This window comes from Oncorhynchus mykiss, chromosome 1 (assembly GCF_013265735.2).
Source record: "Oncorhynchus mykiss isolate Arlee chromosome 1, USDA_OmykA_1.1, whole genome shotgun sequence".
Taxonomy (NCBI): Eukaryota; Metazoa; Chordata; class Actinopteri; order Salmoniformes; family Salmonidae; genus Oncorhynchus; species Oncorhynchus mykiss.
Genome location: NC_048565.1, coordinates 43973424 through 43989460, shown reverse-complemented (window position 1 = coordinate 43989460; position 16037 = coordinate 43973424). Strand labels below are relative to the sequence as shown.

The 16037-nt window shown below is 40.7% G+C and overlaps 1 protein-coding gene across 6 annotated transcripts in view; it reads right to left on the bottom strand.

Annotated features, from left to right (window-relative positions):
• Positions 1 to 16037, bottom strand: part of fgd4a (FYVE, RhoGEF and PH domain containing 4a) — a 106254-nt gene that overhangs the window by 39117 nt on the left and 51100 nt on the right. For 5 of the 6 annotated variants that reach the window (XM_021601933.2, XM_021601923.2, XM_021601950.2 and 2 more), the window contains exon 2: positions 6476 to 6559. In XM_021601933.2, the coding sequence (XP_021457608.1) occupies positions 6476 to 6559 (84 nt within the window). Of the gene's footprint in view, positions 1 to 6475; positions 6560 to 13702; positions 13891 to 16037 lie in introns of those variants that run through there. The other variant, XM_021601943.2, reaches the window with a different exon arrangement.

Here is a 16037-nt window from a genome sequence, read left to right as displayed (position 1 = left end):
TGGGCCAAAACATAAACCTTTTGGTTAATATTGCAAAGAAGGATCTGGCATACACACCACCAAGGGTACAGAGACTGTTTCTAAAACGTCAGAAATATGACTTGCAACTCGAGTACAGGCCAGGGAAAGAATTGTTAGTGGCAGACACATTGTCCAGAGCTTTAGACAGCTCAGAACCAAACCAGATATACGAGCAGGACGATACCATACATGTAAACCTTATCAGAAAGAGCTGCCCAGTCTCTGGGACAGTTATTTCACATGCTACTGCAGAAGATGAGTGTTTGCCAACGCGATTCAAGCCATAACATACGGCTTGTCTGCACAAGCTATGATATACCCTTATGGTCAATACAGGGATGAGCCATCTGTACCTGGCGGAATTCTGTTTAAGAGTTCAAGAATTGTGATACCAAGTGGGTTGCAGAAAAACATGCTGATCAAAATACACAAGGGCCATCTAGGGATGGAGAAGTCACAACGACGTGCAAACGCAGTGTCATTTTGGCCAAAGGTGAATACTGATATAGAGCAGACAATCAGAGCCTGTGAAACATGCCAGAAATACAGAGCAAAGAGACAATGTGGGTTGAAGAAAAATAGGTATTGAGACCATGGGGCAAAGTAGGAATAGATCCCTGTTCTCTTGGAGGGAGAGAACGATGTTCTACTGACTATTACTCTCATTACAGAGAGAGCTTTGCTGAAGGACACTACTGCTAGTCAGGAGATAATTCTTTGCTCGCCATGGGGTTGAAGAGATTGTGCGTACGGACAACGTCTCACAGTTCAGCTTTCAGTGATTCTTCTAAATTGTACTGGTTCGAGCGTGTCACATCCAGCCCACTGTACCCACGGTCTAATGGGTTAGTTGAGAACAGTGTCAAAACAGTGAAACTACCGGTTAGGAAAGCTCTGGACTCAAAGACAGATCCATAACTAGCTTTGTTAAACTACAGGGCTACTCCACTAAAACATGGTCTGTCTCCTGCAGAGCTGTTGGTCAACAGGAAACTCAAACTAGGTTGACAGTACTCCTAGAAACAGAGAAGGATGACAAGGTCATTTTTAACAAACAGAGAGAAAAGAGTGAACAGAAAGGAACTATGAAAACAGGTCCAAGGCACTCAGTCCAAATGATAGAGGGAAAATGCATGATGGTAAAACGTGGAGCCAAGTGACCACTTGAGGGACGTGCAGCCCCCGCACAGGAGTTTAAAACCTCTTGAGGCTAGTATTTTGATGTTTGGATGAAAAACGTGCCCAAAGTAAACTGCCTATTTCTCAGGCCCAGAAGCTAGAATATGCATATAATTAGCAGATTAGGATAGAAAACACTCTAAAGTTTCCAAAACGGTAAAAATATTGTCTGAGTATAACAGAACTGATATTGCATGCGAAAACCTGAGGAAAATCCATCCAGGAAGTGCTGTTTTTCTGAAACCCCTCTTTTCCATTGCAAGCCTATCCTCCATTTAAAGCGATATCAACCAGATTCCTTTCCCTATGGCTTCCACAAGGTGTGAAGAGTCTTTAGACATAGTTTCAGGCTTTTATTCTGAAAAATTAGCGAGAATGATCACATCGTGTCAGTGGATAGCTAGAAGTCCTCAGATTTCTGCATGCGCGTGCCACTGGAGCGAGACCTTTTCTTTCTCTCTTCTATTGAAAAGGATACCGTCCGGTTGAAATATTATAGATTATTTATTGTAAAAACAACCTGAGGATTGATTATAAAAAATGTTTGACATGTTTCTACGAACTTTACGGATACTATTTGGAATTTTCGTCTGCCCGTCGTGACCGCACGAGCCTGTGGATTACTAAACAAAATGTGCCAAATGGAGGTTTTTGGATATAAAGAGAATCTTTATCGAACAATTTTTTTTTTTGTATAACTGGGAGTCTCGTGAGTGCAAACATACGAAGATCATCAAAGGTAAGCGATTAATTTTATTGCTTTTCTGACTTTCGTGACCAATCTACTTTGCTGCTAGCTGTTTGAAATGTTTTGTCTGCTGAGAGCTGTCCTCACATAATCGCATGGTTTGCTTTCACCGTAAAGCCTTTTTGAAATCTGACACACCAGGTGTATTAACAACAAGCTAAACTGTGTTTTGGTATATTGCACTTGTGATTTCATGAAAATTAAATATTTTTAGTAATTTAATTTGAATTTAGCGCTCTGCAATTCACCGGATGTTGACGAAAATGATCCCGCTAAAGGGATCGGTGCGCCAAGAGGTTTTTAAGACCGGGAGATTCCAGCTCAATGCACTATACTTGTGCGGCTCCGGTTAACTTGAACAAAGAAGAGCTTATGTTGTAAAGAACAATTGTTTTCTTTAGTATTTCTTAGACAAGAAGATGCAACACTTCCCCAACACTGGCCACCCACTGCCCTACTACTCTCCTGAACACTCCATATTTAACACCTGGATAACCACTCTCTAACATCCTCCTGTAGCTTTCTGTCTGTTCACCTCCCCATACAAACATCTACAAACACCTCCTATAGCTACGCTACCATTTCCCCCCAGCCAAAACCAGTATGAAGTCCAAAGTAAATGTTAGTGTCATACTACCCATGAGCAACCAACAAAAAAACAATACTAACTTTCCTGCAGTCAAATGACCAAACCGCCCTATAGTGGCCTCAGGTGTGGAATGTTATTAATATTTTTCCTAATTTCAAAATTAATAAAAACTTTTTTTTTTACGTAGAAAAAATGGTGTTTCTATGTCAAACAGTTTTGTTATATTTCAGTCTTCTGTGATGTATATGAAGTGTATTATTGGGACGCAAACTCAAAATGGAATACATTTCAACTCTATATCTGACATGGTACTGACATGGTCTTATGTTTTTAAGGCCATAATTCTGTGTGTGTGAGGTTGTATACAGTGCATTCGGAAAGTATTCTTCCCTTTCTCCACATTTTGTTACGTTACAGCTTTATTCTAAAATGTATAAAATAAAACATTTTCCTCATCAATCTACACACAATATCCCATAATGACAAAGCAAAACACTGAAATAGCTTATTCACATAAGTATTCAGACCCTTTGCTATGAGACTCAAAATTTAGCACAGATGCATCTTGTTTCTATTGATCATCCTTGAGATGTTTCTACAACTTGATTGGAGGCCACCTGTGCTAAATTCAATTGATTGGACATGATTCGGAAAGGAACACACCTGTCTACATAAAGTCCCACATTTGACAATGTCAGAGCAAAAACCAAGCCATGAGGTTGAAGGAATTGTCGGTAGAGCTCCGAGACAGGAGTATGTCGAGGCACAGATCTGGGGAAGGGTACCAGCAAAAATTCTGCAGCATTGAAGGTCCCCAAGAACACAGTAGCCTCTATTATTCTTATATTCTTATATAAACAAGATTCTCTGGTCTGATGAAACCTAGATTGAACTCTTTGGCCTGAATGCCAAGAGTCACGTCTGGAGGAAACCTGGCACCATTCCTACAGTGAAGAATGGTGTCGGGATGTTTTTCAGCGGCAGGGACTGGGAGACTAGCCAGGATTGAGGGAAAGATAAATGGAGGAAAATACAGAGAAATCTTTGATGAACAACGACCCTAAGCACACAGCCAAGACAACGCAAGAGTGGCTTCGGGACAAGTCTCTGAATAATCTTGAGTGGCCCAGCAAGAGCCTGGGCTTGAACCCGATCAAACATCTCTGGACAGACCTGAAAATAGCTGTGCAGCGACACTCCCCATCCAACCTGACAGAGGATCTGCTTGAGAGGATCTGCAGAAAACAATACAGATGTGCCAAGCTTGTAGTTTCATACCCAAGAAGACCCGAGGCTGTGATCGCTGCCAAAGGTGCTTCAACAAAGTACTGAGTAAAAGGTCTGAATACTTATGTACATTTGATATTTACGTTTTTATACATTTGCAAAACAATTTACAAACCTGTTTTTGCTTGGTCATTATGGACTATTGTTCGTAGATTGATGAGGATAAAAAAACAATTTAATACATTTTAGAATAAGGTTTTAACGTAACGAAATTTGGAAAAAGCTAAGGGGTCTGAATGCTTCCTTGAATACCTTGAAGTAGTTGTTCCCCTTGCTCTGCAAGGGCCGTGGCTTTTGTGGAATGATGGGTAATGATGCTTTGTGGGAGGCAGTAGTTGATGTGTGCAGAGGGTCCCTGGTTCGAGGCCAGGTAGGGCCGAGGAGAGGGATGGAAGCTATACTGTTACATTTAAGACTACCAAGAAACACTCTATGTGACCCTGATTTAGCCTGCAGTAAAAGGTTACATGGAAAGTATAAACAGAAGTAAAGAGATCTAAAAGTTGTTTGAGATAGATCTAAACTATCTTTCTTACGATTCACAGAAGTCTGTGCAGAGAACTGTGAGTGGAGCTTCCGCATAGTCGGCTATCTGTCTGTGTGTCTGTCACCGTGTCTTGCAGAATTTCTCACAACAGTGTAACGCAGATGTACAGGTTCTCAGATTCTAACAGTCAGCTCATGACAGAACCTACTGTATAACACAGGAAGCCAGTATTCTATTCTAACACACACACACACACACACACACACACACACACACACACACACACACACACACACACACACACACACACACACACACACACACACACACACACACACACACACACACCCTGTGACATCAGCTGCTGGGGAATGGAGGGTATGGCAGTCATTTCCTTCCATCCCTTTATTAACCAGTCTGACCAGTAGGTATTCCTCTCTGCAGCTATCTCATTGCATGCTTTCTTAATGCATAGCGTTAACACTGTGGTAGCTACTATATTATTACCAAGGAGACAGACACAAGGTTAACAATGTTTAAGACCTCAAGACCCTCAACAAAACGAGTGTCTAAAAACCTGCAACCATGTGCATTATCTGCTACCTGACCTTTAAAAGTACCAGAGAGCCCACTCTGACACTCTGGATATTTGATCAGTTTGAAGAGTATATTGTGCCAAACAATATGTCTAAAAATAAGCAATATCCAAAAGGGTAGTTTTGAGATATTCATATTTTTTACTGTTGAATAAATGTATGTGAAAATGTGTATTTCAGAATCTAGACATACTCCATATTTGAGAGAACATTATAAGGAGTATAATGACACCAAGATGTTGTCTGTGGAATGTACGGTTCACGGATCATAAGGTCTTATAGGAGGCATGTACAGGTCTAAAAAGGGCCTAGAATTGCCACTTTCATCATGATTTTCTCAATAAGTATTTGTTATACAAATGTAAAAAGCACTTGAAACATCCTTCCTCCAAATGAAGTAACTATGTGAGAATTGCCAGAACAATCAGAGATACCCAAAATATTTTCAGACTATGCTGGCATGGAATCACCTTGTAGTGAAAAGGAGAGTTAAACCCAGTGTTTGAGTAGCAGTTCCAGACTGAACTCCCAGAGACCAGATGACCGACTGACCGACCGACCGACCGACCGACCGACAGACCGACAGACCGACCGACCAACCGACCGACCGACAGGAGGATTTACAGTAAGGCCTGTTGAACCACCCAGACTTTCATCAGATGAACACTCCCCTCACCCACTTGTTCACAGTCCAATTTTAGATTATAGGCTACCCCCTCTGAGGCTGATCAATGGGGAAAACTGGAAGAGAGGGATAGAGGGAGGGAGGGAAGGAGAAAGAGAGTGAAGGGGGGGGGGTGGCATATGACAGGACAAGCATTCAAAGGGGGGGGGGGGCAGCAGCAGATAAACACAGAGGAAGAAATATAAATACAATGAATAGAAGGAAAGGACAGACGAACATAGAGAGAACGGGGGTAAGAAGACTGGCAGATGAGAAGAGAGGGAGGACGGTAGAAAGCAAAATACAGAGAAAGTGTGGCACAGAAGGGAGAGACTCATACATAATTACTGCTTTAAGCCACACCCACACACAACACACACACACACATTTTCTGTGAACCTGTGTGCTGCCAAGGGGAGTATTTATACAGTTCAGCATGCATTCCCCTTCCCTCTGCACTGCTCATCTAATCTGGATGGGACCACATTCCTCGTTGGCACCCTTTCATTCTATTACTTTCATTTTCTCTCTGCGCTAAACAGAGAGAAAAAAGACATACACTCTGTCCCACATACCCGTGCTCAAACGCAGCATTGGCTTAACATCACACGACTACACTTGGTTAAACTGAGAAGCATTGACAGTGTTATCACCTCGGGCTGGGGGAAGGAAGGAGAACGCTTTTAGAAAAGGAAAGCACAGCACAATGAGCAGTACACCATGCTCACATCTACACAGCACCGTAGGGCCTGTCATTTCACAAAGGTTAAATACTCCTCTTTTAGTACAGTAGACTACAGTAGCTAATGAACAGAAACTAATAGTAGGAGAGAGGGGAGATAAGAGATAGCAATATTAAAAGAGGAGATTGTGATATTGAGAGTGAGAAAGGGATCAAGTTGACCTTTAGCGTGTTCGATCTTCACCCCGACACAGGCCTCCTCATCAGTGTTCTTGGAATGGAAACAGCTGGGCTTGCCTTTCTTTTCTGCAATGACAAGTCCAAATGTTACCAAATGCTAATATATCAAGTTTACTGTAACGTACTGTAAGACACACCAAGACCCAAACATTCACCCAACATGGAAAGAACAGGGGCAAGAGGAACCAGCCTGAAGTAGTTTATAGAGCTCAATGATTTTTTGAATAGGAGAGAGAGAGAGAGAGAGAGAGAGAGAGAGAGAGAGAGAGAGAGAGAGAGAGAGAGAGAGAGGATCGAATTCTGGAATCTCTTGTGTAGCTTTTGCAGGATTCTGAACAGCTGCTATATGCATAATTTGAGCAATTCTGATCCTCTGGTTCACACGAGGGGAGAGTTATTATTTTATTTGTTTGGAAATAAAGTAATATTCCATCCCTCAGAGATTTCATTCTAATGAGTTAGAATGTGATATGTAGGGCATCCTCACTAGGGAGAGCTAAGACACTCACCAGAGCCATTTCATATGCACATAAAACATTAAAGAGGAAACAGCCATGCTATTAATACCATGATAGGCCCACACACATGCAGTGCATTCGGAAAGTATTCAGACCCTTGGACTTTTTCCACATTTTGTTACGTTACCGCCTTACTCTAAAATGGATTAAATAAATAACAATCCACATCAATCTACACCATAAAACCCCATAATGACAAAGGGAAAACAGGTTTTTATTAAAAACTGAAATAGCTTATTTACATAAGTATTCAGACCCTTTGCTATGAGACTCAAAATTGAGTGTTTCCATTGGTCATCCTTGAGATGTTTCTACAACTTGATTGGAGTCCACCTGTGGTAAATTCAATTGATCAGACATGATTTGGAAAGGCACACACCTGTCTATATTAAAAAGTCCCACAGTTGGCAGTGCATGTCAGAGCAAAAGATAGGATTGTGTCGAGGCACACATCTGGGGAAGGGTACCAAAACATTTCTGCACCATTGAATGTCCCCAATTACACAGTGGCGTCTTTCATTCTTAAATGGAAGAAGTTTGGAACCACCCGGCCAAACTGAGGAATCGGGGGAGAAGGGTGACCAAGAACCCGATAGTCACTCTGACAGAGCTCCAGAGTTCCTCTTTGGAGATGAGAGAAACTTCCAGAAGGATAACCATCTCTGCAGCACTCCACCGATCAAGCCTTTATGTTAGAGTTGCCAGACGGAAGCCACTCCTCAATAAAAGGCACATGAAATCCCGCTTGGAGTTTGTCAAAACTCTCAGACCATGAGAAAAGATATTTAATCAATCAAAAATATTGAATACATTTTAGAATAAGGAGTAACGTAAAAAGTCAAGGGGTCTGAATACTTTCTGAAGGCACTGTATACACACACACACAAAATGTTCCGATCTTTCTTAAATTTCAACACAAACAGCAGCCACATTCTAACGTTTGCCATTACGACAGTAACAGTCAGGATGCTGAAGTCCAATACTAACATCAACCAGACATTCTTGATGTTACAGTACAGATGAAACTGCCAAAGTGAAAGTGAGTATTGAGTATTTAGGGGAATAGAGTACATGCTTACTGTGGGGGCATGGAGGGGGATGGGTGTGTGTGTGGTGTGAGGGTATGATATCCGGCTGCAGGGATTAAAGAGGGCTTTCTACACCCACCATCTGGACTCCTGATGCCAGGCTTTCCAGCTGTTCACACACACACACACACACACACACACACACACACACACACACACACACACACACACACACTTTAGTATAGATTGCAGAAAGCGTGTTTCCTATCCAAGGCAGTGAGCAGTACAGAAGCAGTACATACATGCAGTTGTAGTCGGAAGAAATTAAAACTCGTTTTTCAACCACTCCACAAAATTGTTGTTGACAAACTATAGTTTTGGCAAGTCTGTTAGGGCATCTAGTGTGTGCATGACACAAGTAATTTTTCCAACAATTGTTTACAGACAGATTATTTCACTGTATCACAATTCCAGAGAGTCAAAAGTTTACATACACTAAGTTGACTGTGCCTTTAAACAGCTTGGAAAATTTCAGTCAATTGGAGGTGTACCTGTGGATGTATTTCAAGGCCTACCTTCAAACTCAGTGCCTCTTTGCTTGACATCATGGGAAAATCTAAAGAAATCAGCCAAGACCTCAGAAAAAAAATTGTAGACCTCCACAAGTCTGGTTCATCCTTGGGAGCAATTTCCAAACGCCTGAAGGTACCACGTTCATCTGTACAAACAATAGTACGCAAGTATAAACACCATGGGACCACAGAGCCATCATACCGCTCAGGAAGGAGACACGTTCTGTCTCCTAGAGATGAACGTACTTTGGTGCGAAAAGTGCAAATCAATCCCAGAAAAACAGCAAAGGACCTTGTGTACCTGTTTCCTCTAGCAACTTCACAAGTATCTATATCCAAAAGGAAACAAGTCCTATATTGACATAACCTGAAAGGCCGCTCAGCAAGGAAGAAGCCACTGCTCCAAAACCGCCATAAAATAGCCAGACTATGGTTTGCAACTGCACATGGGGACAAAGATCATACTTTTTGGAGAAATGTCCTCTGGTCTGATGAAACAAAAATAGAACTGTTTGGCCATAATGACCATCGTTGTGTTTGTAGGAAAAAGGGGGAGGCTTGCAAGCCGAAGAACACCATCCCAACCATGAAGCACAGGGGTGGCAGCAACATGTTATGGGGGTGCTTTGCTGCAAGAGGGTCTGGTAAACTTCACAAAATAGATGGCATCATGAGGGAATACAATTCTGTGAATATATTGAAGCAACATCTCAAGACATCAGTCAGGAAGTTAAAGCTTGGTCGCAAATGGGTCTTCCAAATGGACAATAACCCTAAGCATACTTCCAAAGTTGTGGCAAAATGGCTTAAGGACAACAAAGTCAAGGTATTGGAGTGGCCATCACAATGCCCTGACCTCAATCCTATAGAAAATCTGTGGGCAGAACTGAAAAAGCGTGTGCGAGCAAGGAGGCCTACAAACCTAACTCAGTGATTGGACAGGCCTGAGGAGTGATGGGAGCCATAGGTCAGTTATGGGGCACGGGGACGAACACTGTCAATGACAGCCATTCAGTCAGACGACAGGCGACACAGAGGTGACAATGATATTCATTGTCGATTAGGAGTGATGAGAGATGTTATGAAAGAAAAAACGAGTGACTATACAAAGCTCTGATGAAGGTGTCTGACACCATTACTGTGCCTAGCATAGTGTGGATGTTTGAATCAGGGCTATGTTTGGTTTTGTATGGAAAAATACCAACAATCATGTCCTTCAGGGCAAATGACCTGCCAACCACCTGAGAGCTGTGGTGTTAACCTTCTACTGCAGTGTGTGTCAAATCGAATCAAATGTTATTTGTCACATGCGCCGAATATAACAGGTGGAAACTTTTCCATGAAATGCTTGCTTACAAGCCCTTCCCAACAATGCAGAGTTTTTTAAAAATGATAATAAAAAGAGTAACACAAGAGAAATAAAATACATAAGAATGGAGCTAAATACAGAGAGTACCAGATCAATGTGGAGCTAAATACAGGGAGTACCAGTACCAGATCAATGTGGAGCTAAATACAGAGAGTACCAGTACCAGATCAATGTGGAGCTAAATACAGAGTACCAGTACCAGGTCAACGTGGAGCTAAATACAGAGAGTACCAGTACCAGGTCAATGTGGAGCTAAATACAGAGAGTACCAGGTCAATGTGGAGCTAAATACAGAGAGTACCAGTACCAGATCAATGTGGAGCTAAATACAGAGAGTACCAGATCAATGTGGAGCTAAATACAGAGAGTACCAGTACCAGATCAATGTGGAGATAAATACAGAGAGTACCAGTACCAGATCAATGTGGAGCTAAATACAGAGAGTACCAGTACCAGATCAATGTGGAGCTAAATACAGAGTACCAGTACCAGGTCAACGTGGAGCTAAATACAGAGAGTACCAGTACCAGGTCAATGTGGAGCTAAATACAGAGAGTACCAGGTCAATGTGGAGCTAAATACAGAGAGTACCAGTTACAGATCAATGTGGAGCTAAATACAGAGAGTACCAGTACCAGGTCAATGTGGAGCTAAATACAGAGAGTACCAGGTCAATGTGGAGCTAAATACAGAGAGTACCAGTTACAGATCAATGTGGAGCTAAATACAGAGAGTACCAGTACCAGATCAATGTGGAGCTAAATACAGAGAGTACCAGGTCAATGTGGAGCTAAATACAGAGAGTACCAGTTACAGATCAATGTGGAGCTAAATACAGAGAGTACCAGTACCAGATCAATGTGGAGCTAAATACTGGGGTGGCAGGGTAGCCTAGTGGTTAGAGCGTTTAATTAGTAACCGGAAGGTTGCAAGTTCAAACCCCCATGCTGACAAGGTACAAATCTGTCGTCCTGTTCCTAGGCCGTCATTGAAAACAAGAATTTGTTCTTAATTGACTTGCCTAGTTAAATAAAAAAATACAGAGAGTACCTGTACCAGATCAATGTGGAGCTAAATACAGAGAGTACCAGGTCAAAACAAACAGAGTGCAGCATATGATAAGGGCAATTTAATTAACAACTTAGCAGTCTTATGACTTATGATAAGCTGTGTCGGAGCCTGTTGGTCCGGTACCGTTTACTGGATGGTAGGTCCGGTACCGTTTACTGGATGGTAGCAGGGTAGCTGGATGGTAACAGCTTATGTGGCTGGAGTCTTTTTACGGGCCTTCCTCTGACACAGTCTGATATAGATATAAACCTTTGTTTTTACACTGCTGCTACTTGCTGTTTATTATCTATGTCACTTTACCCCTACCTACATGTACAAATGACCTCGATTAACCTGTACCATGACACATTGTACCCCCTGTATATAGCCTCGGAATTGTTTTTAGTCAATATTTTCTTAGCTCTATTTTCTAAAAACTGCATTGTTGGTTAAGGGCTTGTAAGCATTTCACGGTAAGGTCTACCTACACCTGTTGTATTCGGCACATAGAACAAATGTTGATATAGAGCACCTTCCACCACCCTGGTTGTGTGTGTGTGTGTGAACACACTCCATTCAGTTCTAGTGCCACACACTCATCATGTCCCTGCAGTGTTAACATTTCAAATGCCTCTTTAAAAACAGCCTAGTAACAGTAAACACACGCAGTCAGCAAAAAGCAGAGCAGAGCTGCTGAGTCATTGACAAGCATAATTGACAACTTCTGAACATTTCTCCATCCTCTCCTCCTTTCCTCTCCTCTTCCCTCGGGCAGTGCTATAACACCCCAGTGATTCTCACAAAACTGGCACTTGACCAAACATTTTTGCCTAAAAAGATACACATTTTCCACAATAATTCCTCTTGGATCACTAAGATTAGGATCTGTATTTATCTATTTCATAATTATTGTTATGTTTATTGATCTGATTTCATGCAACTTACCACAATTTACACAACAAGCACAGCAAAAAAATTATCATTACCGTAACAGTTTTCAAAGTCCAAAAAAGTAATAAACAAATCCATTTCTAATAATTTTTTAACATTGCTCACCTAATGAAAAGGCCTGAAGTAAACAACACTGAAAATATATATGTTTACAATTAAATTATTAAAATGCATTTTGTAATTTCTCAGACATCCTTTTCTAAATCTTGTTAGTTGTGTGTACATGTTATTTTTATGTACAAATATATGGATAAAAGAACAAATGGCACACTATCAGATTAAGACAAAATTACAAAGTAAACATGACGTTTTTCCTAATATTTCCTAAATATTGGTATATTGTGGTAATGACAAGCAGTTTTCAGAGATGACAATGCATGTTTCGGTAATGAGTGTTGCATAGTTTGGCATTAAAAAATGGTACCGAGTTCTATGAGAGATTCAGTAACCCAATACTTCGTCTTATTGTGTCATTTGTTAATCCCAAATGACTTGCATAATACTCAAATCACTGATCTTAGTGGAATTGCCTAAAATGCCCCTTATGTTAGTAGAAGTACTGCAATTACGTGCATGTACTTTCAAAAGTCAAAAGTGGACTTAAACATAAAAAAAAGACGTGTCGTTCCAAGGTATTTCAGATGTATTTCTAAATTGAATGGGATCCTGTGGGCAAATGGTATAACGTGATATTCATATAAAGTATGTGGGAAATATGTGGGATATGGACCAAACACTGTCTTGGGATATCAAACAACAGTATAGGTAAGTACTAAAACAGGTACACATGTCAAAATGTACACACCTCCTTTAAGTAACGGGGTTGCTCTCTGCTGAAAAACAAACTCCAGATTGTGGCTTTAAGTTAAAAAATATATATATATATTTAAATAAAATGATAAACTCATATTTCTTGACAACCTCTGCTTTAATTAAATAACTGATGCTTATTATCATATTGAAATTAAAGTTCTCATTACCGAAACGGACCTAAAAATGATGCGGTAATGAGAAACATGTCCATAGACACTGTGCTTTAATGTAATAAATATTATAGTTCAATGTAAACTTCAACTAGTATAGCATTTGTTATGCTTTATGGGCAAACAACAGGAACATATTTGGGGGTTGTATTCAAATAACTTTGGTTTTTCTTAAGTAAAATTGTATAAAATGACCCAAGAATTTAATCCAGACGCAGTTTGTCAATGACAATTTGGGGATAAAAAATTAATCTGGGCAAAAATGTAAAATGTATTTAAAGTAAGACACTGTGCCATAAACTAAGCATCTTAGTCTTCATAATGATAGTTTGTTGTTGCAGATGCAACATGGTTTTCTAACTTAATTTGCCACTGCCATGGTTAAAACTGGTTTCATGAGAATCGCTAGCGAGAGGGTCGGCTGATTCTACACATGACGCTAAACGCTAAACAGATCACTTGTCATCAGGCTTAAACCCTACTACAGAACTGTACAATGTGTGCTGTGCTGATGCACTACGGACCCCCATTAAGTACTGTGGGGGCCAACACATCCAGCATACTGTACACACGTTATTCTGTCTTAAGACTCACAATTTAAAACCCCATCTACACAAAACGACTCTTCCTCAGCAGGTTTACAACATAGAGCATCTATTTCTGGATATATTTGACAATGTGTGGGTGTTTGAGGTTTTAAAAAGAAAACTACACTCAACAATAATATCTGAACAGTACCTGAGTAAGCTCCTCTCCAGTGTGGCTGGGGTTTCCCATGCCTGTCCGTGGTACACTGCCTCTCCATGACAAATCCCTCACAGCCCAAGTTTGACCAGAAAAGCAGATCAAATTAAGTTAGGTTAGTCGCAGGTTTCCTCATCTGGTGGTTGTTGCTGCGTTGATGTGTTTGTGTTGTTTACCCTCAATGCTCTACCCTCTCTGTCTGTCATTGTACAACCGGTTCCCAGAATGCTGCTGGTGTCACCGGGTGGGGGAGGGGCCTGCAGTTAATGTGTGTGTGTGTGTGCATGTGTGAGAGTCAGTGCAGGTTCATCAGAGGGGGAAGGGGAGAACCATCCTACTCAGAGAATTTCATAAAAGAAAAATAATGACATTAAAAAAGTTACCCAGTTTAGATAAACTATACTAAATATATACATGTCACCAAATAACTGATTAAAATACACTGCTTTGCAATGAAAGTCTACAGTAGCCTCAACAGCACTCTCTAGGGTAGCACCATGGAGTAGCCGGAGGACAGCTATTTTCCATTCTCCTCTGGGTGCATTGACTTCAATACAAAACTTAGGAGACTCATGGTTCTCACCCCATTCCATAGAGTTCCAGAGGACAACCTATCAGAGCTCTTGGCTGCAATTTCTGAGGCTGGTAACTCTAATGAACTTATCCTCTGCAGCAGAGGTAACTCTGGGTCTTCCTTTCCTGTGGCGGTCCTCATGAGAGCCAGTTTCATCATAGCACTTGATGGTTTTTGCGACTACACTTGAAGAAACTTTCAAAGTTCTTGAAATCTTCCGGATTGACTGACCTTCATGTCTTAAAGTAATGATAGACTGTCGTTTCTATTTGCTTGTTTGAGTTGTTTTTTTAAATAATATGGACTTGGTCTTTTACCAAATAGGGCTATCTTCTTTATACCACCCCAACCTACCTTGTCACAACACAATGGATTGGCTCAAACACATTAACCTCTCGTGTTGGGGGCAGTATTTTCAGCTTCGGATGACAAGCGTGCCCAAAGTAAACTGCCTGTTACTCAGGCCCAGAAGCAAGGATATGCATATAATTGGTAGGTTTGGATAGAAAACACTCTAAAGTATAACAGAACTGATATGGCGGGCGAAACCCCGAGGACAAACCATCCAGGGAAAACAAAAATTGAGGTCATTGGATTTTCCAATGGGTTTCTATGGAATTCCCTTATTAATAGGAACCTGGGAACCTGGTTGCAGTTCCCATTCCACTAGATGTCAACAGTCTTTAGAAATTGTTCTGTTTTTCTTTTGAGAAATAAAGAAGTAGTCCTATTCATTGTAAGTGTCACTCCAGGTGGATTCTACTGTTTTGGTGCGCGTGAACTGGAGCGAGCTTCACGTTGTTTTTATCCTGTATTATAAACAGTTTATTCAGTCTTAAATTTTATTGATTATTTACGTTTTAGGGTACCTTAGAAATATTGTTTGAAATGTTTGGACCAAGTTTACAGGTAACTTATTAGATACTTTGTAGGCTTGTTGGGCGAGTTGAAACTGGTGTATTTCTGAATCAAACGCGCCAAATAAATTGACATTTTTGGGACATAAAGAAGGACATTATCGAACAAAAGGACCATTTGTGATGTTTCTGGGACATTTTGGAGTGCCAACAGAAAAAGATCTTCAAAGGTAAGGCATTAATTATATCGCTATTTCTGACTTTTGTGGCACACCTGCCTGGTTGAAATATGATTTTCATGTGTTTGTATGTGGGGCACTGTCCTCAGATAATCACAGGGTTTGCTTTCGCCGTAAAGCCTTCTTGAAATCTGACACAGCGGCTGGATTAACAAGAATTTAAGCTTTATTTTGACGTATAACAGATACATTTTTAAGAATGTTAAATATTTGAATTTGGTATTTTTGAATTTCGCGCTCTGCATTTTCACCGGATGTTGGCCAGGTGGGACGCTACCGTTCCACCTGCCCGTAAGAAGTTTTAAGAAGGAAAGAAATTCCTTCACAAATGAACTTTTAACAAGGCACACCTGTTAATTGAAATGCATTCCAGGTGAATACCTCATGAAGCTGGTTGAGAGAATGTCAAGAGTGTGCAAAGCTGTCATCAAGGCAAAGGGTAGCTACTTTGAAGAATCTCAAATATGTTTTGATTTGTTTAACACTTTTTTGGTTACTACATTAATCCATGTGTTATTTCATAGTTTTGATGACTTCACTATTATTATTCTACAATGTAGAAAATGTTAAAGAAAGAAAACCCTGGAATGAGTCGGTGTGTCCAAATCTTTGAGTGGTACTGCATATTTCATTGTATTTTTTTAGTTAACCTTTCACTT